At 34.8% G+C, this 25,808-nt stretch overlaps 1 protein-coding gene across 1 annotated transcript in view; it reads right to left on the minus strand.

Annotated features, from left to right (window-relative positions):
• Window positions 1-2,929: 2,929 nt before the first annotated feature.
• LOC143230859 (uncharacterized) overlaps window positions 2,930-25,808 on the minus strand; it is a 226,756-nt gene continuing 203,877 nt past the window's right edge. The window contains exons 24-29 of the mRNA XM_076465126.1: window positions 23,282-23,415; window positions 20,403-20,598; window positions 15,601-15,807; window positions 13,365-15,289; window positions 7,909-7,996; window positions 2,930-6,932 (exon numbers count right to left, since the gene is read on the minus strand). Of these exons, the coding sequence (XP_076321241.1) occupies window positions 6,657-6,932; window positions 7,909-7,996; window positions 13,365-15,289; window positions 15,601-15,807; window positions 20,403-20,598; window positions 23,282-23,415 (2,826 nt within the window). The 3' untranslated portion in view covers window positions 2,930-6,656. The remainder of the gene's footprint in view (window positions 6,933-7,908; window positions 7,997-13,364; window positions 15,290-15,600; window positions 15,808-20,402; window positions 20,599-23,281; window positions 23,416-25,808) is intronic.

The following is a 25,808-nucleotide window of genomic DNA, read 5'->3' on the forward strand; positions in this document are numbered from 1 at the left end:
ACTCATCTAAAGTTGACGTAACATCAATATACTCAACCTGGCCTACTCATCTAAAGTTGACGTAACATCAATATACTCAACCTGGCCTACTCATCTAAAGTTGACGTAACATCAATATACTCAACCAGGCCTACTCATCTAAAGTTGACGTAGCATCAATATACTCAACCTGGCCTACTCATCTAAAGTTGACGTAACATCAATATACTCAACCTGGCCTACTCATCTAAAGTTGACGTAACATCAATATACTCAACCTGGCCTACTTATCTAAAGTTGACGTAACATCAATATACTCAACCTGGCCTACTCATCTAAAGTTGACGTAACATCAATATACTCAACCAGGCCTACTCATCTAAAGTTGACGTAGCATCAATATACTCAACCTGGCCTACTCATCTAAAGTTGACGTAACATCAATATACTCAACCTGGCCTACTCATCTAAAGTTGACGTAACATCAATATACTCAGCCTGGCCTACTCATCTAAAGTTGACGTAGCATATACTCAGCCTGGCCTACTCATCTAAAGTTGACGTAACATCAATATACTCAACCTGGCCTACTCATCTAAAGTTGACGTAACATCAATATACTCAACCTGGCCTACTCATCTAAAGTTGACGTAACATCAATATACTCAACCTGGCCTACTCATCTAAAGTTGACGTAGCATCAATATACTCAACCTGACCAACTTGTCTAGCATTAACTTAGTCTTAAGATCGTATACGCCTGAGCCGCACATCTGGTTGTGACATAACATCAAGATAATAAACCTGAACCACAAATCTGACGATAAAGTGACATCAATATGCTCGAGCTGATTCAATAATCTAACGTTGTCATAACGTCAAATCATCACCTGACTTTCCCCCTCCCCAACTAACACTGACATAGCATCGAGATTATAAGCCTGAACCGCACATCTAACATTGACATAGCAGCAAAATATTTTACCCTATCCACTCGTCTAATGTTGGGGTAACAAGAATATATTCAGTTTCAACTACACGTCTGACGCTGACGTGACATCAAGGTAACGTAAGAAATCAAGACATTTAACTTTGACGTAACATCAAGATAATAAACCTTATCCACTATATAAAGCAAAATTAAATGTGAAATCTTCAAACATTTTTGTTTCGTGGAAAAAAAATTCAATAATGAAGAGTTACGAATTCAGGGAAATGTTTGTTTAGAATTAAGCACAAAGCTACACAATGAGCTATCTGTGCTCTGCTCACCACGGGTATCGAAACTCGAATTTTAGTATGTATGTCCGCAGATATACCACTGTGCCACTGGTGTGCAATTCAGGGAAAATATTGTACAGTTTCCAAAGCTAAAAAACAAACAAACTTCTTTCCAGGATAAAACAATTGTTAAAGATGAACTAAATTAAAATAAAACGTATAATGTTATAGATTTAGAAATGTTGAATCGAAACTATGCAACTTAAGCCAGAATTATTTGTGAACTCTCCGATTATTTCGGCTCGGTATGGCCAGGTGGGTTAAGGCGTGTGACTCGTAACCTGAGGGTCGTGGGTTCGCATCCTCGTCGCACCAAACATGCTCGCCTTTACAGCCATGGGGGCGTTATAATGTGACGGTCAATTCCACTATTTGTTGGTAAAAAAGTAGTCCAAGAGTTGGCCGTGGGTGGTGATGACTGGGACGGCTAGCGCAGATAGCCCTCGAGTAGCTTTGTGCGAAATTAAAAAAAAACGATTATCTTTATTATTTAAAAAAACACTCAAGAATGAAGTATTACATATTTAGTCAAAAATATCACTAAAAAAGTAAATTGTTCTTATTAAAATTAAAAATGCAATTAAACACGAAATAAGTTCAAAAATAGCTGCAATAACCTTGAAATTTAGGAATTTTGAATGGAATTTCTTCTTTTTACAAGCCCTTATATTTCTTTTCTTCAAAACTAGAGTAAAATCCAAGATGGCCGAATTTTCAAATAAATTAAGGTCACATATTACGAGTTTGAGTGAATATAGTTGAAATTTGAAAAGCATATGTAGCGTTAACCTTTCTACTCCAATAATAAGAAAATAAGAATAGTAGGTTTTGGTGTAATAATATATAGAATATTGTGGAGTATTTTTGCTGGGTTTTAATAATTTTTATACTAATTTTTGCTATTATTTGGTAAATAATTTTTAACATGTCTAGTCGTAGAAGATTACTCCAACAGTAAAACTAAGGATCTCACATTGAGTTTCTATGTTACAAAGGTGTAATATTTCTCTTCCTAATATTACCAATGGTGTTATGTCTGTGTCACAACTGAGATATAATATCGCGGAACGCAAGAGGTGAATTCATGTTTCATCTAACACCAACAATAGATATGTTAATTGTGAACGAAATTCATACAATTTGAAAGAAAAAAATGTTTATGATTATTTTTCACCAGAGTGTGTTTAGACCTGATAAAGGGACATTACAGTTTTAAATCAATAATTGTATATTTCGAATAAATCCTAAAATCAAGTATGCTTCTGTTTTAGTAACTGCAACAACTAACCTTAATTGCAACAAAAGAAAGGCGCCATTTTGCTGTTTCCAAAGATACTTGTTAACCATTCACTGTTTGTTATGTCTTGCTTCACGTTAGAGAGAAACTGAGCAGGAAATGTCTCACTTCTCTTCACTGTAAACTTTCTGTTTTCAAATCTTAATGTATTCCTTTCCGAGAAAAAATTATTCGAGAAGTATTAACTGAACAACGAATAGCGTTCAAATTAAGAAAGTAGTGTTAGACAAACTGCAGATACCCACCTACATATCTTGTTTCCATGGGATCTCTCTCATAAATTTGCCAGAAATAAAAGGTAAAAAATATAAGTGTTCACACACATAATTATAATTTTTTATTTAAGAAGTTATACTTGAATATTACACTTACTCACCAAGATTAATTATTCTTTTACACATCATCTCGAGAACATCGAAGTAAAACATTTAAAACCAAGAAACGTGACGAATAACAGTCTTCTTTCAATTTTGAAATGAAAGACTCGGTTCTATAATAGTTTTAAATATTTCTGAACACTTATTACTTCGAAGATTAACCAATTTGCTAACCTTAGCAGCATGAAAGTTGTTAATTATTTTAATAATTAATGATTACTTTAAAAACTAAAATGCGCTATCTCTAAGTTAACCATAATACTCTATTGAAACAGACCTTCCTAGCCCAAATTAATCAAAGAAGCCATGTTAAGCTGGTGATTGGTAAAAAAATTACTGTAAAAGAATGGCAATCGACTACTGCAGGGAGGTTTAAATTTCCCGTTTTTCTTTCCTTGCGTATAATTCAGAAAAAGTGTGATCGCTAAATGTAAGAATGGAATACACACACATATACTTCATAGGAAAAAGTTCCTCCTGTTGGAACAGCGGTTAGTCTACGGATTTAGAACGCTAAAATCAGGGGGTCGGTTATCCTCAGTAGACACAGCAGATAGCTCGATATAGCTTTACTATAATAAAACCACACCCATGTAATAAACTTCACCAACAAAGTTTCCAAGATAAAAAATTTCGCACGAGAACAGAATATTTTCAAAACTTTTTACCTAGATGTTTGGAAATCTTAAATCACATATGAATAAAGATTATTGTTGAAAATAAGCCTAGGAATAAACTCCACGTTTTACTATGTACATAATTTCAGAAATACGCGATAAAACGCAGAGTAGATTCAAAAGAATATTTTCAAATTCAGTTTATTCATAAAAAATAGAAAACATTCCATCAAAGCTCATGTTATCCGAGAAATTTTAATAGAAACAAATATTGTTCAAAACAATCAATTTAAGTCCTAAGCCAGTAAATAACTTATTAACAGAATACTTTCCTTCTTATATTTTTCTCATCTAATAATACATTTTACGTACATTTTGAGATAAAATTTCGCATAACTTACTTATAACGCATAAAAGTGTTTTAAACAATCTAGGATATTTTGATATTGATCCAGTGTTTTATAAAATGAACAGGAAAAACATTTTTACGTCTATAAAATTAAAGCCGTAACATAATAAGACAGTGAATGAAAATTTGAAGCCTTGTATCATATTAAAACTTCAATAATAATCACTTATTACCACTAGGGATTTTTATTAATTAGCGCAAGCTAACAATAAAACAGAACTTTCCATCTCTATGTTATAATCACTAAATAAATTAACTGTTGTTCAACATGGTAAAAGTTACTTCGTTTGTTAGGAATTTGAAAATATGATGTTTTACTTTTTTATTAAATACGCATATTAAACCGATTTTAAAAAGTATTGTCTTATGGCAAAATTCGCTACAATGATTATAAAATATGTTTTATATAACAAATAGTCATTTTTAATCTTTAGTTTTACGACTATTTGACAGCCTTCTTACTTTAAAAATATTACATTTTTTTTTCAATCATTGTTTATATACATTATAACCAAGATCACAGTCTATGTAACAAGAAATGCAGTTATCTGCACCATGCATTCAGGATATGATCAGCTTATTTGTTTATTGTATTTCGAGAACAGGATCAGTTTGTTTGGTTGTTGGATTTCGTGCAAAGTTACATAAGGGATACCTGTGCCAGCCAACTTTAAGTTTTAAATTACGGATTAGGGAGAGTTCAGCTACTAAACAATACCTACCGAAAAGTCGTGACTAGCTTCTTTTGTAAGACGAAATAGTGTAATTTGACTGTAACAGTTATAATGTGCCACTTAGAACCAAAATTCAGAACGTTGTTTTTTCTTTTTATGGGCGGTAACGGCAAGCTAATCACTCGACCTTTCATGCTATTCATTTACATTCCTCACCCTTGACGAATTGAAATATCTATAAATCAGTTTTATTACTAAAAATTCTTGCTAAGTTACTTAATAGTTTTTGTCAGGTTATTCAACGAAAGGAGTCTTAAAATTGGCCAGAACGCATTAGCTCGTCAATGTCTTTTCCTAGTCTTATTTCCTGACACATATAATAACACATTATCGCAACATTTAACCTTAAGTATTGGCAGAGATATTTTCAGCACCAGCTTTTTGTAAACATATATTACTAAGCATTGGTTGTCTAATCCAGTGTTCAAAAAATAGGAAAAGGTTGGTTAATTCTTTCTTGCTATAAATGTCCCTAAAAAAATGTTCTCAATTTACGATGTCGGTTCAGGTTAGTTCAACTAATGAGATCGGACCAGTTGTGCCTAGTGATTAGGGTAGTAAACTGTGAATACAAGGGGTTTCAAGCCCCATAACTGGTAAAAAACGCGCTTCGCACTTTGGAAATATGGGTGCATAATAAGAATAACACTTTAATTCCATTATTGTAATCAAGTGGCTTAAGAATGTACTATAGGTGTTAGTGATTGATCACCTTCATTTTAGTCTATAAAAACAAAAGAAGGAACGACTAGCACAGATATACATTAGATAGCTTTGAACGTCTTCCAAAGAAACAATAATACTTTTTTTCTGATTGTTTAATAGAATGATATATTGGCAAGCTGAACATTTTATCGTATGTATGCTTCTCTTCTGTTGAGATGGAATATTCGATACGTCTCAGGTTAATTAATTTATACTTGTTTGAGTCTTACATATTTACAAGAAATATTGTATTAAAACGTGAAACATTATACGTCACTATTTAAATTGTTTTGCTTGTTGTAATATCGCACATTTCTTCATCAATTTTCATTAAGTTGAGGAAGATGAGTGAACGAACTTATTCATTCATTTATCGATTTTTTTCGTGACATTTGGAATGGAAATGCAGTATACTTGCTCAAAATAAAGAGTACTTAAGGAAACTAAAATTAATTATTAAGACAATGTTCAGGCATTAAAGTATTTCTTTTTTCTTTTTTTCCAAAATAACCTGTTCAAAATAATATATTTCACCAGATGGCGGGCACGTATACAAATCAAAAGAAATAATTTTTATTTCTTCAGAAATATAACAAACCAAATTCATGAGGAACAAAAATGTGGCTAAATTTTGATACACCCTGAACATTTTATCTGAATTTTCTTATTTTTCTCTCTCTTCTATATAGCTTGTTAATAATTCATTTTCCATTTCTGGTCATGATCGCGTGCCATCAAAAGAGCAAGAAACTTTATAACATACCTTTCATCAAAATTTCTCTTCACCAACAATACTGATACGTGAAACCTGACAAGATTGTTACTGTCACGCTTATTTTGGAGACAGTTTACAAAAGAAAGTTTTTTTTTAAACTTCTAATCTCTGACATATACACAACTGTAAAGAACAAAAATATACGTTCACAATGAGGTGATAGGAAGTTATATATATATATTTCAAACCAATTTCAATTGAACACTGATATTAAAATACACATAGATATATTTTTGGCACTTTTGTCTCCAAATACAGGGCACACACAATAAGGTAAAATATTTTGAGAAAAAGTGATATAATTAAAAGTATTTTTTGTTAATCACGGAAAACTGCTGGCTTCATTGCAAATGTAATATTTTGAAGAGTTTATTTGGCTGCTACCAAATATTAGAACTTTAGAAATCCTGTTAGGTCTCTTGTTGTTTATAAAGAGTCAGTACGTTGAGTCTCTTTCAAGATGGCTGGTTACTTAGTTCCCTTCAACTGTTTTCCTGCACTCTAGAAAAAATGTTTTGTACTTTGGCAAAACCACTACTCATAACATTTGAAGCGCTAGATGCAGAAGATGACATCGAACACCAACCCAAGCGGCCAGACGCTAAAAAAGACTCCATTTCAGTGGTGTTACTTAACACCGTCAGGGTACTCGTGTTGAATGATGAGCGTCTGGGCATGCGTGATCGTGCATACGGTGAGGGTTTTATGGTGTTGGTATAAGGACAGACTTCAATTATGGGATCGTTGGTCCACAATTTCTGCTCAATAAAATAATATTTTTAATGAGAAGTAGGAATACATGCATATAAACACACACATAACTAAAATGTCAATTGTGTTTGATAGTTACTGTTAAAATAACCGTGAAAAATGGTCAGAATGGAATGTACTAACTAGCCAATCTCTAAATCCATGAACCCAGGTTTTGCATCCCATAGCCGCAAAACTGCAAATTGGGGCCTTATGTGTATTATAAGAATAACGACTAAAATAGTCCAAGAGTTGGCGAAAAGTGCTGTTGACCAGCTGCTTTTTTACTATTACACACAGCCCTTGTGTATCTTTGAATGAATATTCAAAGAAAGTAAATTTACAACAGTGCATTTTTTTCTGCAGCTATGGCAGCTTGATATCGTTAGCGTGAGTACAAGTCTTCCTCTTCGACCACATTACTTTTTCAGTTAGTAAAAACAATAAAGTCTAGTTCTGTTTCTGAACTAAATAAAATGTTTAGTACTTAAGTTTTCTTTTTTTATTAAAAAACAGCCAAGTTTTAACACAAAAAAACGAACTTGTTTATGTCACACCTTCATGAGCATAGAGAAAACGTGAAAGAAAACACCAACATGACGAGAATTCTCATTTTCGTTAATCATTGACGTCGTCACATACAACACTGGCAGTTGTTCAAAACGTGACATTTCCGCAGACATAGTTTTTGTTGCAAAAATAGACATTAAGTGTATCACATTTTCTATAATTGGTACTAATCAGTTTTTCAATTCTTTTAAGAATATATAACTTTCTTTCCATTCGTATTACTAAAAAGATAATAATAGTTAGTTTAATAGTTAGCTCAGACTAAATGTTTAACAAAATAAAATATATTTAGGTTTAGTTCAATAAAATATATTTAGATTTAGTTTAATAAAATATATTTAGGTTTAGTTTAATAAAATATATTTAGGTTTAGTTTTTCTCAACTAAGAACTTAACGTTCGAGCTCGAGCTTACTTCTTTTCCCTCTTTTGTCCACTTCAAAACAGCTTCGTCATCACCACAGCAACCAGCACAACTTATTACAGCCGCTTCACCGTCGCATCTGCATAATTTATAAATCTGGATTTCTTCCATTACTCAGACAAATAAAATATGATTACATTTCCAAATATGATTCTTCTGGGAAAATAAGTGTTTATAATAATAACACTTGAAGTAATTTGTCGCGATGTTTTTCGATAAATTAAATTACGAAAACTAAGAATTGGCACTCACAGCATCACGGCACAAGCTTTTGTGCAAAATGATCGAATTAACCAAACTGTTTACTTCAAGTGTTTTCATCAGAATTACTAATCGTCAATAATAACGTAGACGAAAAATAATAATATGAAGCACTCGGTGTATCGTTTATTAAACCGTATTCCAGAAATGCATTAGGCAGATACAAATAAAAGAAACATTTATAAATCCTATAGGCCAACAACTTATGAATCATTCATATCGTTTTTCTCATTGGTTAAATTAAAAAAAATTAAAAGTAGCAAAGCTATAGTATTTAATAGATTCGATGTGATGAATAATTTCCTACACTGTGGCTAAATGTAACTACAGAAGTTTATTTCTTTTCTTGGAACAAAGTAAAGAGTGACGTAATTTCCTGAATTAAATCACGGGAAGCTCAACAATCACTTCCACTATTTAACAATGTTGTGACATATTTATTCCTCTCCATGCGTTTCACTGGTATTTAGTTATTGCTAAGAAACAGATTATTAGTAAGTAAAGAACTAAAATGTGAGGAGGTGAATTATAATGTTCTATAATTGAAAGGCGAGCAATCGATCAAATCTTGCATTTCAGAAAACACCACAATGATGACGTCTGTTATATTACACTGTGTAACAAAATTTTTACGCTTTTTTTTCCTGGGCAAAAGTGATATTTCCCAATTGCTTATGCCTATAGTAAATGGAAAAGGCCTATTTTTCTCCTCAAACTTTGCTTTTGTGACCTGGGTAATGAAATTTTCAAATTTACCCATTTTACAGAACATTCCAGGTAGATTCAGTGCTGAGTAGCTGATAGAGAATTTTCTCGAACTTACAAAAATTCTCAAGAACTTTCTAGAATATTGTAGAACTTACGAAAAATTTCAAGAACCATTTAGAATTTTCTAGAACTTTCCATAGTAATATACATGTAAGGGCTTACCACTCACCACTTCAGTTTAGCTCTGGCTGCCAAAGTGAACATATAGACCTATCTGATTATATCAAAGATTGTATCAAGAAATTACAAGCATTCTCCAGACGCATTCTGCTATGTATGTGGCCAATATATCAAGAAAAGAGCGAAAAAGTACTCTGTGACAGCACCTGCTACAATATGTGAAGCCAACAAGGTATATTTCGGCATGCCTGTCAGGGATCAAGACAAACCCTGGGCACCTCGTTTTACCTACGAGCACTGTAAAAAAACTCTAGAAGGTAAGACGGACAATTTTTGCTTGGTTGAATAGTAAGATTTTATATTATACAAATTTTAGACCTTTTAAAATTTATATAACTTTTATTTTATCTTTAATTGCCAATAGTATGGAAAAAAATTACATATAAAATATTTTGTATGAGCCTCTTATACATTAGTTGTGGATGAAATAAGTTTATTCTTCATATTAACAATTTTATTTTGCTCTTTTGCAGGATGGTACAGAGGGGAAAAGAGAGCCATGTAGTTCGTTATTCCAAGAATTTGGCGTGAACCCACTGACCACTCAAGCAATTGCTACTTCTGCATGGTGGACCCTTCCAAACGTCGGGCTGGTAAGAATGCATCTGCTATCATGTATCCGGATCTTCCATTATCCATCGCTCCAGTGCCACGCTGCCTTGAGCTCCCTGTACCAACTCTGCCACAAAGAAAGCAGCCATCCTCAGGAGAGAGCAGCAAATCAGAAGAGGAGGTAGACGTTGAAGATACAGATTACAATTTCAAAGGTGCAGCTGGTGAGAGAAACCCATACTACCCCAACCAAAGAGACCTCAGTGACTTGATCAGAGATCTTGGTCTAACAAAGTCGAATGCCGAATCTTTGGGCTGATATGTGAAAGCGATTTACATTACAGTCGCAAATCTCGAAAAACTACTTACTTCTAAACATTTTTGTATAACTTTAATATAAATTAATGTAAATCTTGATTTATATATTGTTCTATTCAGACCTTATGTAAATTAAAACGTGTAAATTTGCCCGTTTTTATATATCAAAATAGGTTAATTTCTAAATTTTATTATCCAGGTCACAAAAGCAAAGTTTGGATGGAATAATGGCCATTTTCTGTACTTTTGCAACATAAGCAATTAAGAAAGAACACATACTATCCAGGAACAAAATTTGTGTTATATATTGTAATCTAACTCAACTTCACCAACTAACTGTTAAACTATAAATTAACTTAAAGAAGAAAAACGAAGAGTATTAGTTTCCTCATTTACATAATGTGATTGCATGACTTTATACATATGGGACTTTAGTACTTGACGACCATAAATATTCGAACAGTTCGTCAATTAATTATGATATATTTTCCATGCAGCCTGCTTATAGTTAAGCAGGGGAAAGAGTTACGAATGTAATTTCCTTTGTTTTAATATATTTTACTTCTTTGAAACAGATACCTTTGGGAAAACAAACTTTTCTTGAAGTTCTCGCGGACTTTTGCGATCAAGCCGTTATCTGAATAACTTTCGAACAGTTTCAGCTTTTTATTTCGTACTACTGGGTGTAAGATCATCTTATTAGTGGGTAGTTAGAATTAAATTTTGAGTCATTTCATAAAAAAAAATGTTCTCTTTCTTCGGTCTACATTGAATGGTGGGTAATCCAAAGAGAAGAAATCCCGTGAAGAATACAAAAGAAGTATACATTCTATAGTCTAATCATGTCAATGAAGAACAATGAGTAAGAGCGAATAAAATAAAAATATATAAAAATGTAGGGTGTGGTTAAACACATAGCTGAAAATAAATGGTGAAGCCTTTAGAGACATGAACATCAAGAGAGTAGCCTAGAAGGGTAAAATGTTTGTTTGTTTTTTAATTTCGTACAAAGCTACACGAGGGCTATTTGCGCTAGCCGTCCCTAATTTAGCAGTGTAAGACTAGATGGAAGGCAGCTAGTCATCACCACCCACCGCCAACCCTTGGACTACTCTTTTACCAATGAATAGTGGGATTGACCATCACATGATAACGCTCCCACGGCTGAAAGAGCGAGTATGTTTGGTGCGACGAGAATGATGGTAAAATGACTTACACTCACACACAAGTGCGTAAACGTCCTGAGTATTTGTAATTGTCTAGGAATATCTAATAAAGAGACGTTACTTCGTTTTCCAAAGAAAATATGTTTCAAATTAAATAATATTATCGTCAGTTCTTAAGATCAGAACCTAATGAGTTCAAGGTGCTTTGGCACATTCTTCAAGACACGAACAAGTGGAAAAAATAAAAAGTAAAAAAAATGGAAAGGGATGAGTAACAAGTACTCCAGTGTGTAAAAAATAATGTGAAACGTGAAATAAAATTAATTGAAGATGAAAAATGAGTCGACAGTTGCGTGCAAGAAAGTAGACTCAAAAAATAAAAAAAATTACAACAGAAGATAAAAAAAAATAAAATAAAAGTGCAAAAGAAAATCTGGAAAGTAGTCCAATCAGGGAATGAGCTACAGTAACATACAAATGTACGTACAATTAGAATACGAATTAGAATTATTAAAAAGGCATAGATCTTTGAGGCCTAATGGAATTATAATCCTTCAGAAAAAGTGTAAGGAAAGGAAAATAAGAAGTTGCTGAAATTGGATACAGGGTACGAAATCAACCTGGAACATAGAATATAAAACAAGTCATCTGTTGAAAGTTAAGAAGGGTATATAATAAGTTAAGAAGGATATATAATAAGTTTTAAAAACTTGTGGCGAACTACTAATTTCCATGGAAGTGGTGTAGAACGTAAAAAAATCGCTAATTTTAATAGAAAATATAGAAGTCTTGGTGAAAGCATAAAAAGGGCCCATAATGTCAGTGAAGGACAAATTTGGTTGTCTGAACCTGAATAAAAATAGTGTTCACGTCAGCTGTGTGAGTAACTATATCAGAATTGGATTAAAAATCATAAGCTGGATCTCTCTGCACAGCAACTGTTTTTTTTCTTATTTTGTTTCAACAAAAAGATCTGAGTTTCTACTGACTACTGACACATGAACATTTTGATTAAAAGACGAAGTGATGTGTTACACCAAAGATGTCTGAGCGGTCTAGAAGAAGGAATACGATATTCAACAATAACAACAACAAAAACACATCAGTTAACGGTACATTACGTATGAGGGTTAAATACATAGGTTAAATAAATGGCCTGCTAGAGAAGCTTGCTGTGGTGCAGATATGTAGCAGTAGTTTGATTTCACGTATACTCATAATTAAGAAATCTGAGGTAGTCAAAGAAGACGTTTCATAGAATTATACTGAGCCATAAGTCGAGGTTTGTAATACGATTTTAAAGAGAAATAATCCAATAGCCAATCTAAAACTGAGGAAATTGATGGAATGATAAGAAGATTTAAAGGTGTTGTCAAAAGAATTGGTGTTGTAGAAATTTGATTTGATCCAATAAACACCAGGTACAGAAATATTACGTTTATATGAAGAATGAATGTCACACAAAAGATGTAAAAGCACACAAAAAAAGAGATGAAGTCTTTTTAGAATTAAATGTGGTTGGCGAATAAGGGAAAAACTCTTTACATTGAATGGTTGTATAAGCTAACTGTGGCCAGAATGGACAAGAGGATATAGCTGATTATGGCCTTCATGGAAAAGAGTACCTATTGTAGTTGTAGAGATTTCTCACATATTAGAGAGATGACCAATAGAGATAATATGGAGGAAGGTATATCGTCTAAAGTCAATTGTTACATTATGATACCACAGAAAAGCCCATCGATAGCGCAAATGCATGTCTGATGACTTACAACGCTAGAAACCGGTTTTCGATATCTATGATGGGCAGAGCGCAAATAAACTATTTTGTAGTTTTGTGCATACTCTACAAACAAACAAATGGTGTTATAAAAATATACTGAAGACATTTGTCTGGGTTAATCGTACGAAGATCGAATATGCACAACAACTCAAGGAAGAGCATTTCACAAAAAATGCGGATATTATGATGTGAACTTAACATTTAGTTAAACTAAATATTTTAGAATGTTTGTATTAAAACTGTAAATTTGTGTTTGCGTTTGAACAAACACATAATCTACTATTCTGGTGAATTACGTTGTAAAATCTGATCCCCTACATTTATTTATTTCCAAAAAACTTAACCACCAAGAATGCCAAAACTTCTTAGACTTTTTCTCATCCCCCGAATTTATCATGTTTAGATACGTTGGAACTTACGTGGTCAGTAGCAAGCATCGGATGGGTTTGTCAGAAATCTTTATCCTTTCCTGCAGAATCAGTTGATACGTGTACGGAGATTCACTGCTGTTGAAAGACACGTTACTGACTGTTTCGCTGCACTTCAGTGAGCTGCTGTTACCATCATCGGACAGGTGTAGCATGTGGTGTGTGAACCTGTCCTTATCCAAGGCGGATGTGGAGAAATCTTCATCATTGACCCAGTTACATGTATTGCTAATCTGGTTCATATTCATATGGCAACTAGAGCAACTGTCTCTTGCACTTAGAAGAGAACTGGAATCACTTTCTGTGATTAGACCGTCTTTGTGCCAACGAGGTAACTGATAACAAATATCTGGAAGCATGGATTCCAAACATGGCGGTAAACTTGAATCGACTGAACGTTCTGTACGTTCTGAATAAAAAGAAATTGGTGAATTCGCTTTTCTTGGTGGATTTAAAGTGACTATACTTTCAGAATATTCGCCACTGACTGTTTGTTTATTCTGAGTTTTATTTATTTTAGAATCTTCAAGAACAGATTCTGCAGTAGCTTCTCCTTTATTTTTCGTAACAAAAGATAACTTGCGTGACTCGTCATCTGTGTACTTCACAAAAATGTCATCAAAATCAAAGCTACCGCTGGATATAGAAGCACTTAATGTGTCTCCACTCAACACTCCGCGTAAGTCTTCAAAACTAGTAGATGTAAAGTTCTTAGTTTTCGTTATAACCTTCTTTCTCATATTAGACAGGTTTTCCAATGAATTACATCTACAGATACGTTTCTTGTTATAGTTCAAAGAATTCTGTAAATTCAAAGGTAACTGAGACGGTGGTTTGACGGGTCTGGATAAAATTCTGTCACCGAAAACTGAATTTTTCACACTATTTAGACCATTTTCTAATAGACCAGTATCACATGGGGCCTTGAAAGAAAAAATTGGGTTAATACTGACGTCACGAATTTTGTTTTTCGGAATGAAATTATTGCCTGCAAACCAACTGTTCCAGTCTCTATGATCGCGTCGATTTCGTTCTATCAGTGTGGTTTCCTTACTCTGTACTTTACTTAACTCTCCATTAATACCATTAATCTCATGTTTATCAGATTCTTTGGCTTCAGGAGAGCTTGATAATTTGTGATATAGTCTTTCACAATTTTCAGCGTGATGTGCAGTAAAATCATGGGTGGCGGGTGCACAGTAGAAACGCCAATCGCAAGATGGGTAGTGAAAAGTTATTCCTTCATCCGATGGGTTTCTGTTCTCCACAATACTTTCATCTAGTGTAAATGTTTTCGTATTGTAATAAAATTCACTTTCCAATGAATCCTGTATGTAGTGGTCTGACATGCCTTGATTCACTATTCGCTGTTTAGATTTTTTGAAGTCGTTCTTGGTATCAAGTAGACCATTTCGTTTATTTATATATATGAATCTTCTCTCAATGCAAGGTACAGAAGAACTTTTAACACTCTGAACTGCAATATCTTTAACCAGAGTTTTGTGAAAACGAATGTTTTGCAAAATACCAGTAGAACCCACAGAATGGGTTAAGTTTTGTGGATCAGCCTTTTCAATTCTATTAAAGCCTTCGTTAACCTGTAGCATCCCACTTTTCTCATCCGTTTTCTTTACGAATTCAACAAGAGTCACGGGTACAACAGTTTCAGTACTCAGCTGTCCACTGGAGGAGCTCGTGTTACTTCCCTCATAGCCAGGTGACTTAACTTCAACATCCAGGTTTTGTTCTTCAGATGTTACTGCAAGTTCTGATGTAATCGTACTCTGGTGACAGTTCAAAAGCACCGCAGGGGTCGAAATGTTGACAGTATAGCAGCTGCTGTCCTTCTTTCGCATTATGGCGGTATTTCTGTCTCCTGTAGAGTGTTTATTTGTCGTCTGATCATCCAACACTTCCTGACATACAAAAAAAAAAGAACAACAATAAATATTTTTTTAACTACAGCATAATATATGATTACTTTTCTTCTCAGCTTCGGATTTATTCAAGAAAGTTTCATTACAAATGTACGTAAATTTACGTACTCTTTAAGAAAGCTTACAATTTTAATACTTGCCTTAAGTATTACGAAACGTATAATGATAAATATAGACATAAATATATATATACCTAGAGCTCGTGCGTTTAATAAATCTCAACCTGTGTAATTTAGTGCTTCTTTGTTAACTAATACATTTATTATTCAGCATATCTGGTTTCTTTCTACCTGTATTCCGTCTTGAAACTGATCAGAAGTGTCACAACTTGGAGAAACTTGTACGAGGAAAGTTGAGTTCGCTGTGCTAGCGCTACGAGACATACGGCTAGAAACATCAAATATGATCAAAGTGCCCTCTCCTGTTCCAACGAGTAAACTTCCTTCAAATGGAAGAAGAGAAGTAATTCGAGCAGCCTTTAGTCCATTTTTTTCTTCCTGTGTAAATATATAAATAGATGTGTTTGTGCCCAAAAGATAGTATTTGGTGTTAGATTGTAATGTTAGTGGTTAAAATCTAACTTTCCTAGTAATAATTTACATGTTGTCTTTTTTATAATTGTTTTACTTTTCATTGATTAATTATTAATGTAAAACGGTTTCAAGTAAGTACTATTTCTGAAGACTTGGAGGAAGTTGGTTTGGTTTGTGTCTCACCCTGTATATACATTCCACTGAAAGGTCCACTCATTCACTCACCATGTATTGCACTATAAATTTTACTCTTATCTACTCCTAAGTGGAACAGCGATATTTCTGCGAACTTACAACCCTAGAAATCTGGTTTCGATACCTGTGAAGGGCAGAACAGAGATAGCCCTTCTTGTACATTTGTGATTAACTAGAAACAAATACTGTTATCTGGTAGGAATGTACTGTGCAGTAAGATCCCTAACTACCTAACAAACAAATACTGTTATCTGGTAGGAATGTACTGTGCAGTAAGATCCCTAACTACCTAACAAACAAATACTGTTATTTGGTAGGAATGTACTGAGCAGTAAGATCCCTAACTACCTAACAAACAAATACTGTTATCTGGTAGGAATGTACTGTGCAGTAAGATCCCTAACTACCTAACAAACAAATACTGTTATCTGGTAGGAATGTACTGTGCAGTAAGATCCCTAACTACCTAACAAACAAATACTGTTATTTGGTAGGAATGTACTGAGCAGTAAGATCCCTAACTACCTAACAAACAAATACTGTTATCTGGTAGGAATGTACTGTGCAGTAAGATCCCTAACTACCTAACAAACAATTCTGTCTTCGTAGGTTAAAGTTTGACTGTTATCGATGACTTTCATCAGGCCAACCGATGGAAAACCGGTACGGCTGTGGATTTATATCGCTAGAAACACGATTTCGTTATTAGTAGTAAAGAAAGTACAAATAGCCCATTGTGTAGCTTTGTGCTTAACTACAAATAAAGAGAGAGACTTCCTTCAGAATTTCTCCCAGTGACACAGCGGTATGTCTGCGGACTCGCACCACGCGAAACCGACTTTCGATACTTGTGGTGGGCAGAGAATAGATAGCCCATTGTATAGTTTTGTGCCTAATTTTAAACAAAACTAAACAAAAATTCCATCAAAATGTCACAAACTTTGACGATAATGGGAAGTGAGGATTGTTGTGAAACGTTATATTTATTCGTTTTGCATGTTTTGAATAATATACTACAAAAAAATACCTTATTATTACTTTTGTTTAAACATGTTACATACAAGTTTAAAAATTATTTTAAGGGTTTTTCTCAGTTATTGAAGAGATGTTTTTTACAAGAAAATGTTTTTTTTTCCTTAAAAATATTAATTCTTTTCATAAACGTTAAACATATTGCAACTGGCATGTTTATGGTCCGAGGCTTTATGCCGGTAAAACATGATTTATAGATCAGTTGGTAGCGGGTTGTACTTATTTACATAACACCGCTAAAAATGTTATTAATTTTGTTCTTTACTGCTCTTGGTCCCACAGCGGTATGTTTGCGGACTTACAACACTAGAAACCGACTTATAATGTGACGGTCAATCCCACTATTCGTTGGTAAAGAGTAGCCCAAGAGTTGGCGGTGGGTGGTGATGACTAGCTGCCTTCCCTCTAGTCTTACACTGCTAAATTAGGGACGGCTAGCACAGATAGCCCTCGAGTAGCTTTGTGCGAAATTTCCAAACAAACAAACAAACAAACAAGAAACCGACTTTTGACACCCGTGGTGGGTAGAACACAAATAGTTCATTGTGTTTTCTGTGCTTAACTTCAAACAAACAAAATATTGGTATGAGATCCCAGTAAGAAAAACGTGATAATATCAAATTCGCACCCAACTTGTACTGCATGCTGCTGCCGACGTGTCCTTTCGATGAATACCAGATTTCGTCATATCGACTGTCCTTACAAATTTTGTTAAAAAACTATTCCCAGCCTTAGGAAAATAATTCTTATAAATGAACGATACAGATAGCATCTCGAACGAGGTTCTGTGAAAAGATAATATTTTATTTTGGTGGCAGTAAAATGTTTTCGTGATATGCATAAAACAAATGGATATTAGAGATGGCGCCATCGTCTTAGCAAATCATGTTTTGTTTTGTTTGTTTTTGAATTTCGCACAAAGCTACTCGAGGGCTATCTGTGCTAGCCGTCCCTAATTTAGCAGTGTAAGACTAGAAGGAAGGCAGCTAGTCATCACCACCCACCGCCAACTCTTGGGCTACTCTTTTCCCAACGAATAGTGGGATTGACCGTCACATTATAACGCCCCCAAGTCTGAAAGGGCTAAATTAAAGACGCCTATCGCAAATAGCCCTCGTGTAGCTGTGCGCGAAATTCAAAATAAACCAAACCTTAAAAAGCAAAACTTAATTTCGAAGTGTGTGTGCTAATAAAACAGCAAATATCACTTTGCTAAAATTAAGTCACATTCTATGAAATACAAGGTAATTTTTATCCAAGTAATTACACGAAAGTTTCCCAAAATTTACGAAAGGTGTCACTAAAAACATGTGCGAAAATATATTGGATTTTATATTGAGAGTTACCTTTTACGGAATACAGTAATAGAAGTAATTCAATCAAACAATTCATGTTGAAATCTTTGAGTCAATCATTTTAATCTTGTTTCTTTCCGATTTTCGATTACATTTATTCGTTCTGTTTTCAGAACGCCTTAACCCACCTGGCCATGCCGGGCCATAAATATAGATGAATCAACAATAAATAATTTGTTTTTGGAGAAATTTAACATGCTGTGTTCAACGGAGAGAATCAAACCCTGGATTTTGGAATTATAAGTCCACAAAGGTACCGCTCTCCTACCAGGGTACGACATAAGAGACAGTGAGAGAGAAAGCGAAAAAATTAGATAATACTGAAAAATGAAAGAAAAAACAGTTTCGGAAAAAAACATGAATCAAGTTGAAGAAAAATAAAACAGAGAGAAGAGAAGAGAGTAAAACTAAGAATATAAACACTTCAAAACAAACTGTTCAACGGGTATCAAGAATTGGAAAACATAGAAAAAACTTGTTTGTTTGTTTGTTTTGAATTCCGCGCAAAGCTACTCGAAGGCTATCTGCGCTAGCCGTCCCTAATTTAGCAGTGCAAGAATAGAGGGAAGGCAGCTAGTCATCACCACCCACCACCAACTCCTGGTCTACTCTTTTACCAACAAATAGTGGAATTGACTGTCACATTTTAACGCTCCCACGGCTGAAAGAGCGAGCATGTTTGGTGAGACCGGGCATCATCACGAATTATTTTACCTCTATTTCTCCCTTAGTAAATTATCTTCTATTTGTTTCTTGTCCTATTTGGCCCAGCATGGCCAAGTGTGTTAAGGCGTTTGACTCATAATCCGAAAGTCGCGGGTTCTAATCCCGGTCGCATCAAACATGCTCGCCATTTCAGCCATTGGGGTGTATTATGTACGGGTCAATGCCACTATTCGTTGGTAAAAAAGTAGCCGAAGAGTTGGTGGTGGGTGGTGATGATTACCTGCCTTCCCTCTTGTCTTGCACTGACAAATTAGGGACGGCTAGCGCAGACAACCCTCGTGTAGCTTAACTCTAAATTCGAAAAAACAAACAAATTTCGTGATGACAAAAAACCCACTTGAAGTAAAATAAAAATATATCTCAAGACGACTGGTTTCGGTATTAAAACTTTTATTAAAATAAAGCAGAGAACAACTTTAACCTGAAGACGACCTAAGAAGGTCGAAACGTTGTTCTCTATTTTGATAAAAGTTTTATTATTCATACCAACCGTCTTGAGATACAAAACTAAAATAAGTAATGACAAAATATGCGATGAAAATTTGTTTTCGTTTTGACGAACTTTAATTATCTGAGTAACTAAAATATTATATATTTGACACGTTAGTAAACCAAACTTGAAGGGTTCAATACATAAAACAGCAGCACGTTACCTATTAATGTTATTACATATAAAGTAAATTTGATGTCAATGATGCCGAAACAAAAACAGAAGCGAGATAAGAAAGAAAAATAACACGTTTCATAAATCTCTTGATAACCGTAACTAAACACTCGAAAGTGTTCTTGTCTTTAACAAAATATTTGCATGTTATATTGGATGTCTTTAAAGATGAATGTTAAATAAAATTCAAGCTCAAGGAAAGCAAACAATAGGAGGAAGGACAGGTTTTTCTCTGTTATCAAAACAAACTTACATATCGAGCATTATATCTAGTTATGGAAGAAAAGAGTTTCTTCGCTTGCTTTTCATACAAACATGTCAATAGTGAAAATTAGAATGATTCGTCTGCTCTTCCAACAATTGTGTCTGATTATTTATAGAACTATTTATGTATGGTTTATCTTTCCTATCCTTATATTACTAATGTATTTCCAGATTTGACTTGCTTGTTTTTGTATTTCTTTATAAGAGAGACTCTTCTTTTAATGTTTGCATGAATATTTGACCTTTGTCTGCGTGTAAATAAATCCTTCATCCTGTTTATCCATAATTATAACTATTTACATACGTATAGTTTAATTAATAACCTTTCTGGGTGACTTAGGATACATGTTTTCTCTGACGTCATACAGTAGCCTACACTCTAGGGACGTAGGATCCCACAACTGAAGAACGGAAGAGCCCCTGATTGTCACCCACACACCGTGTTCGCCCAACACTAACATCGAAATATAGTCCAGGAAATTGCTGGAGATCTGGAACTGGTCTACTGTATCCAACGTTCTGGAATAGAAAAAACAACAAAAATACTTTTCGTGTATTAGTCATTTACTACACAACAATAGCTATACACAAACTTGAGAAATAAAACTACTGGTTTTCCTCGGATATATTTTGTTGTTGTTTTTTCTATAAACCGTTTCTCATACACTGCAACTTAGATTTTTGCTAATTAATCAAATTGTTTATAGTAATAATTATCCACAAATAAACTCGAGCACGACGTTTTGAAATTACAAGTCATACTGTGATTTTCCATACGTTTTTACTGTTCTTAGAAACTGGTTCAGGTTATAATAGTTCAATATGGTATTTACCACAGTAAACTGCATAACCGTTAAAGCTTCATATCTTTCTATACATCCTTACTAGAGCAAACAAGCTTCGTTCATAATCTATAAAACAAATTATAGCACAAAATGTTCTTTTTTTTTATTTCTTGCAAAGCTACTAGAGGGCTATTCGTCCCCAGCGGTCCCTAATTTTAAAGTAATAGAAAATATCGAAGACCTTTAGTCAACACCACCCACTGATAATTTTTAGATTTTTCTTGCCAGACAAAGTAAGGGGATGGGATTGTTACTTTTATCAAGCACTTGCAGCCCAAAATGCGTAGCGGTCTTTTTTATGTGTGTACGCGACACTAACGAGGCTCAAACCACGAACATCAGTTCTACAATCCAATACTCTGCCTATTGGTCCACGCTCGGCCTCGCACAAAACTGAACTGAACAAGGCCCCGTGGTTAGTTTGTCGGATTATAATTCCGAGGGTCCATGGTTCGTGTCGTGTCCTTTATTGCAAATTCGCTGTCTTTTGAGCCGTAAGTGCGTTATAAAAAGAACGGCAAACTTCAATTATTTGATCAGACGAAGACACCTCAAGGCATGACATGGGTATTTTTAACAAACTCGCTTTCCTCCAACCTACAAGTTCAAAATAAGGGACGATTAGGGCAGACAATTCTCGCTTTTCACCCGAAAAAACAACAACAACATCAATGTAACGGTGAAGGTACATTAATAACATTTTTCTAAATTAGTTCATCATGGATTTGCCCACATTAGTACTTATTCCCTTTTGTTACCCGTGTGATGTACATGTTTTTGGTAGTCTTATTTATAACGAAATTAGATGTCTTTATTCAAATACTGTCGAACGTTTCATAAACTGGTCAAATTGTACAGAACCCAAGGACATTCCACTAGTTACAGTAGTATTCCGAGATACCAAATAGAGAAAGCCCAGCCAACCATTATAAGTGCGTTATTTAGTACCAGGCCTGTTATGGCCTCGTGATTAGGACATCTACTCGCAGTCTGGGCGTTCCGTATCGCATGTCCTGGACATGCTCGTCGACATGACGGTCAATCTCAATATTCACTGATATATATAACAGTCCCAGGATTGGCTGTGGGGATGCTAAATATAACAGTCCCAGGATTGGCTGTGGGGGATGCTAAATATAACAGTCCCAGGATCGGCTGTGGGGAATGCTAAATATAACAGTCCCAGGATCGGCTGTGGGGGATGCTAAATATAACAGTCCCAGGATCGGCTGTGGGGGATGCTAAATATAACAGTCCCAGGATTGGTTGTGGTGGATGCTAAATAGCTCCCCTTTCCTCTAGTCTATTACTTTAAAATTAGAGGCAACTATTGCAGACAGCCTCGAGTAGCTTTGAGGGAAATTCAAAGCAAACAAACAAATAATTTAGTAGAAATCATGATCAACATGATTACAGAAGTTACATGCTTAAGAAAAACTGTATATTTCTAAGTCAAAACTAGCTTAGTCAATTTCCATGCACCTTATGAAATAACTATGTTTATAACACAAGAAATAACCTCGATTTCGTAAGTTTTTGAGTGTAACAAATTCGAAACGTTTAACGTCATTACTTCAGGAATGCATTATGAGTTGTGCCAATTACAACCTGTTACCTAAGTATATTTAAGTTATAATTGATTCATTATTTAAAAGCAAGCATAAATATACACAACGGATTATCTGTGACATGCTATTAAAACCCGGTTTCTAGTGGTGTGAGTCATCAGACATACCGCTGCACCAGTGAGGGGGGGATATTGAAGTTATAAAACAAGAAAGGCTGTTGGGATAGTATTTTTTGTTTTTCTCTAATAGGTGGCACGAGTGTTTCTAAAGAATTTTTAGATCACGTATGGTTTGTTTGTTCGTTTGTTAAATTTTTTTCTTTTATTGATTGATTGTTTTAAATTTTCTCTGATGATAACGCGACGTGAACCAATGACCTTTAGTTTCACAGTCTGGCACGCTAACCATTAACGTTGCACGCGAGGCCGAGTGCGAGCTTAATATGGTTAATTTTTTGTCACTGAAAGACTACTTTTCCCTCTAGTTTAAAAAAATATCGATCTACTTTTGAGAATACCAATTCCAATTCTGTAAAAACGATCAATAATAAATAAAGTCTTATAACCTAATTAAACTGACTTATTTCACTACTGCAAAGTAAATGGCTATGAAATAGTGTTGTTACTAAAGTTGGGAGTGTTGTAATTGATATAACGTTCTGAAAGCTTAAACAGAAGGACGATCACGTGACTCAAATGTGTAGTCCTTAAAGTCGTATAAGTATAACATTCCAGTGTGTTTATCTTCTTATAGCGTAGTTCTAAAACATTTTAGAGTATCATCTCTTACCTACTGTTAAGTATTACCACCCTGTTACCACAAGCACACCAAAGTCGTATCTGCACACGATGAAGACACGTCACCGGGCTAGAGCCAATCATGATATAGAAACAGTCCGGTTGTGGTGACAGTCCATGAATGTTCTAGAAAATAAGTAAAGGCAGAATTATATGTATTTGGTGCTTGAAAATCTTGCAATAATTAATTTTTCAATATTTAAGAGAGAAACTCTTAAAGGAAAAGCTCACGTGTTCCTGGTTAAAAGTGTAGTGTTGTTTTAATCACAGAACTACCAAAGTATAAAAGCTTCCTATCACATGAGCCTGGCATGGCCTAGCGCGTTAAGGCGTGCGCTTCGTAATCTGAGGGTCGCGGGTTCGCGCCAAACATGCTCGCCCTCCCAGCCGTGGGGGCGTTATAATGTTACGGTCAATCCCACTTTTCGTTGGTAAAAGAGTAGCCCAAGAGTTGGCGGTGGGTAGTGATTACTACCTGCCTTCCCTCTAGTCTTACACTGCTAAATTAGGGACGGCTAGCACAGATAGCCCTCGAGTAGCTTTGTGCGAAATTCCAAGACAAACAAACAAACAAACTTCCTATCACGTGTATGGCTCGGCATGGCCAAACGTGTTAAGACGTTCCACTCGTAATCCGAGGGTCGCGGGTTCGAATCCAAGTCGCACCAAAACATGCCCGCCCTTTCAGCCGTGGGGGCGTTATATTGTTAGGGCCAATCCCACTATTCGTTGGTAAAAGAGTAGCCCAAGAGCTGGCGGTGGGTGGTGATGTACCTTGCCTTCCCTCTAGTCTTACACTGCTAAATTAGGGACGTCTAGCGCAGATAGCTCTCGAGTAGCTTTGCGCGAAATTCAAAAAAACAAAAACAAACCTATCACGTGCATGATGTCCCAATCAGATAAGTCTATCACAGACTTATTTACTCAATCGTTTAAGGAAACCATTTAGTAGTATTATTTATCTTAACAATTATTATCAAAGATGTTAATGAAAATAAACAAGAGTCCCGGAGTCGCTCTTCAAACTTCTTATTGCACTGTAATAACATTACTAATCAAAAATTTATTTTCTTGCAAACATTGACAGGCGTAGATGATTCATAAGTACAGATTCGTTGGTGTAAATGAAGACAAGTTTTTGAGTCCTACGTGTAAACATTTTGAACAAACTGCGAAGCTGAAAAGCAAAGTATTGCTTAAATAAGTAAAAATAATTCAGAAGCCTGGCTCAAACATATTTACTAAATTATAAAGTAAAATAAAAATGTAGAAAAAAGATAATTCACTCTCTCGAACTTTAATTCGATGAAGAGGGAGCTGGCATATTCATGATATTGTAGACTAAGTTTGTAATGATATGGGATTTGCTGTATGAAGTAAGGTAGTATGTTTAGAATTTCGGTAAATACTGAAACATGTATGTACTTGAAGCAGTTACAAAAGTAAGGATTGAAATATTTTCACGCATGTTTGAATAGAAGTGTGTAAGGTCAATATACAGAGGTTTAGTGTGTTATAATAAAATATATTTTGGAACATAATATAATTATAGTCAGTATTCCACGTCCGGTCATGCTCTATCTAACAACTGTGCATGTTGACACTAGTCCTGGAGTGTAGTTTCCATTGTAAAAAGTTCTATCGTAGGGATGTCCTATCCAAAGCACACCACTTCTCCCTGCTTATTTCCCATAGTCAATCTAGTGTACGAGGACGGTATTCGTTTCAACTGTCCAGTTACATAAATGTCCCTATTACTTGCATCCGACGACTTTATTGATATGTCTTCGTAAGGAATAGCATGAATATCCATCTTATTCTTAAGTTGCTTGAAGTATGCAACGATTGAACGAGAGGTACAATGACCTCGTTTCCATATGGAAGTACTTGTTGTTTATGTTGAGTTCTTTCTGTTACCTTGGACACGTGAACAGCTTTTGTCATTAAGTTTCATAACTAATCCGCTACAAGACAGCGCCCTTTACTTACCACACCCGAGATAAGACTTATTGCAGGTCTCTTTCTGGATGGTCCCTTCCTCAAGTTGATCCATATTCCTTTCTCTGCCAGTGTCAGTAAGTTAAAGGAAACACACATCTTAAGAATATGTCAGATATCCTTCCCAAGAGTGATCCATTTTCGGTAGCATCACGTTACTTATGAAGTACTAAACAATGTCAAACTGTAATTTTGAGACACGCAGTTCCATAGCAACACTATACGGGCACTATATACGCACGTAACACTCTGTATACACTGACTACAAAACAGTCATTGTCGAAATTTATTTCTTAGTGGTAGACGTTTCGTCGTGGTTATCAACAGTTTCTATAGACGATTGTATCCTGTTTGATACTGAGAAAAGTATTACTGGTTATATTTCTGCCTACATCAAATCACTAGATCTAAGTGTTAGTTGTTAATTTCTATATCATGCAGAGCTCTTTAAAGTTTCTGAACTGAACAGGTAAGGAAGCCTATTTCATTTTTATATACTATTATCTTCTGTGACATTCTTA

Source organism: Tachypleus tridentatus, chromosome 10, assembly GCF_004210375.1.
Source record: "Tachypleus tridentatus isolate NWPU-2018 chromosome 10, ASM421037v1, whole genome shotgun sequence".
In the NCBI taxonomy this organism is placed as follows: domain Eukaryota; kingdom Metazoa; phylum Arthropoda; class Merostomata; order Xiphosura; family Limulidae; genus Tachypleus; species Tachypleus tridentatus.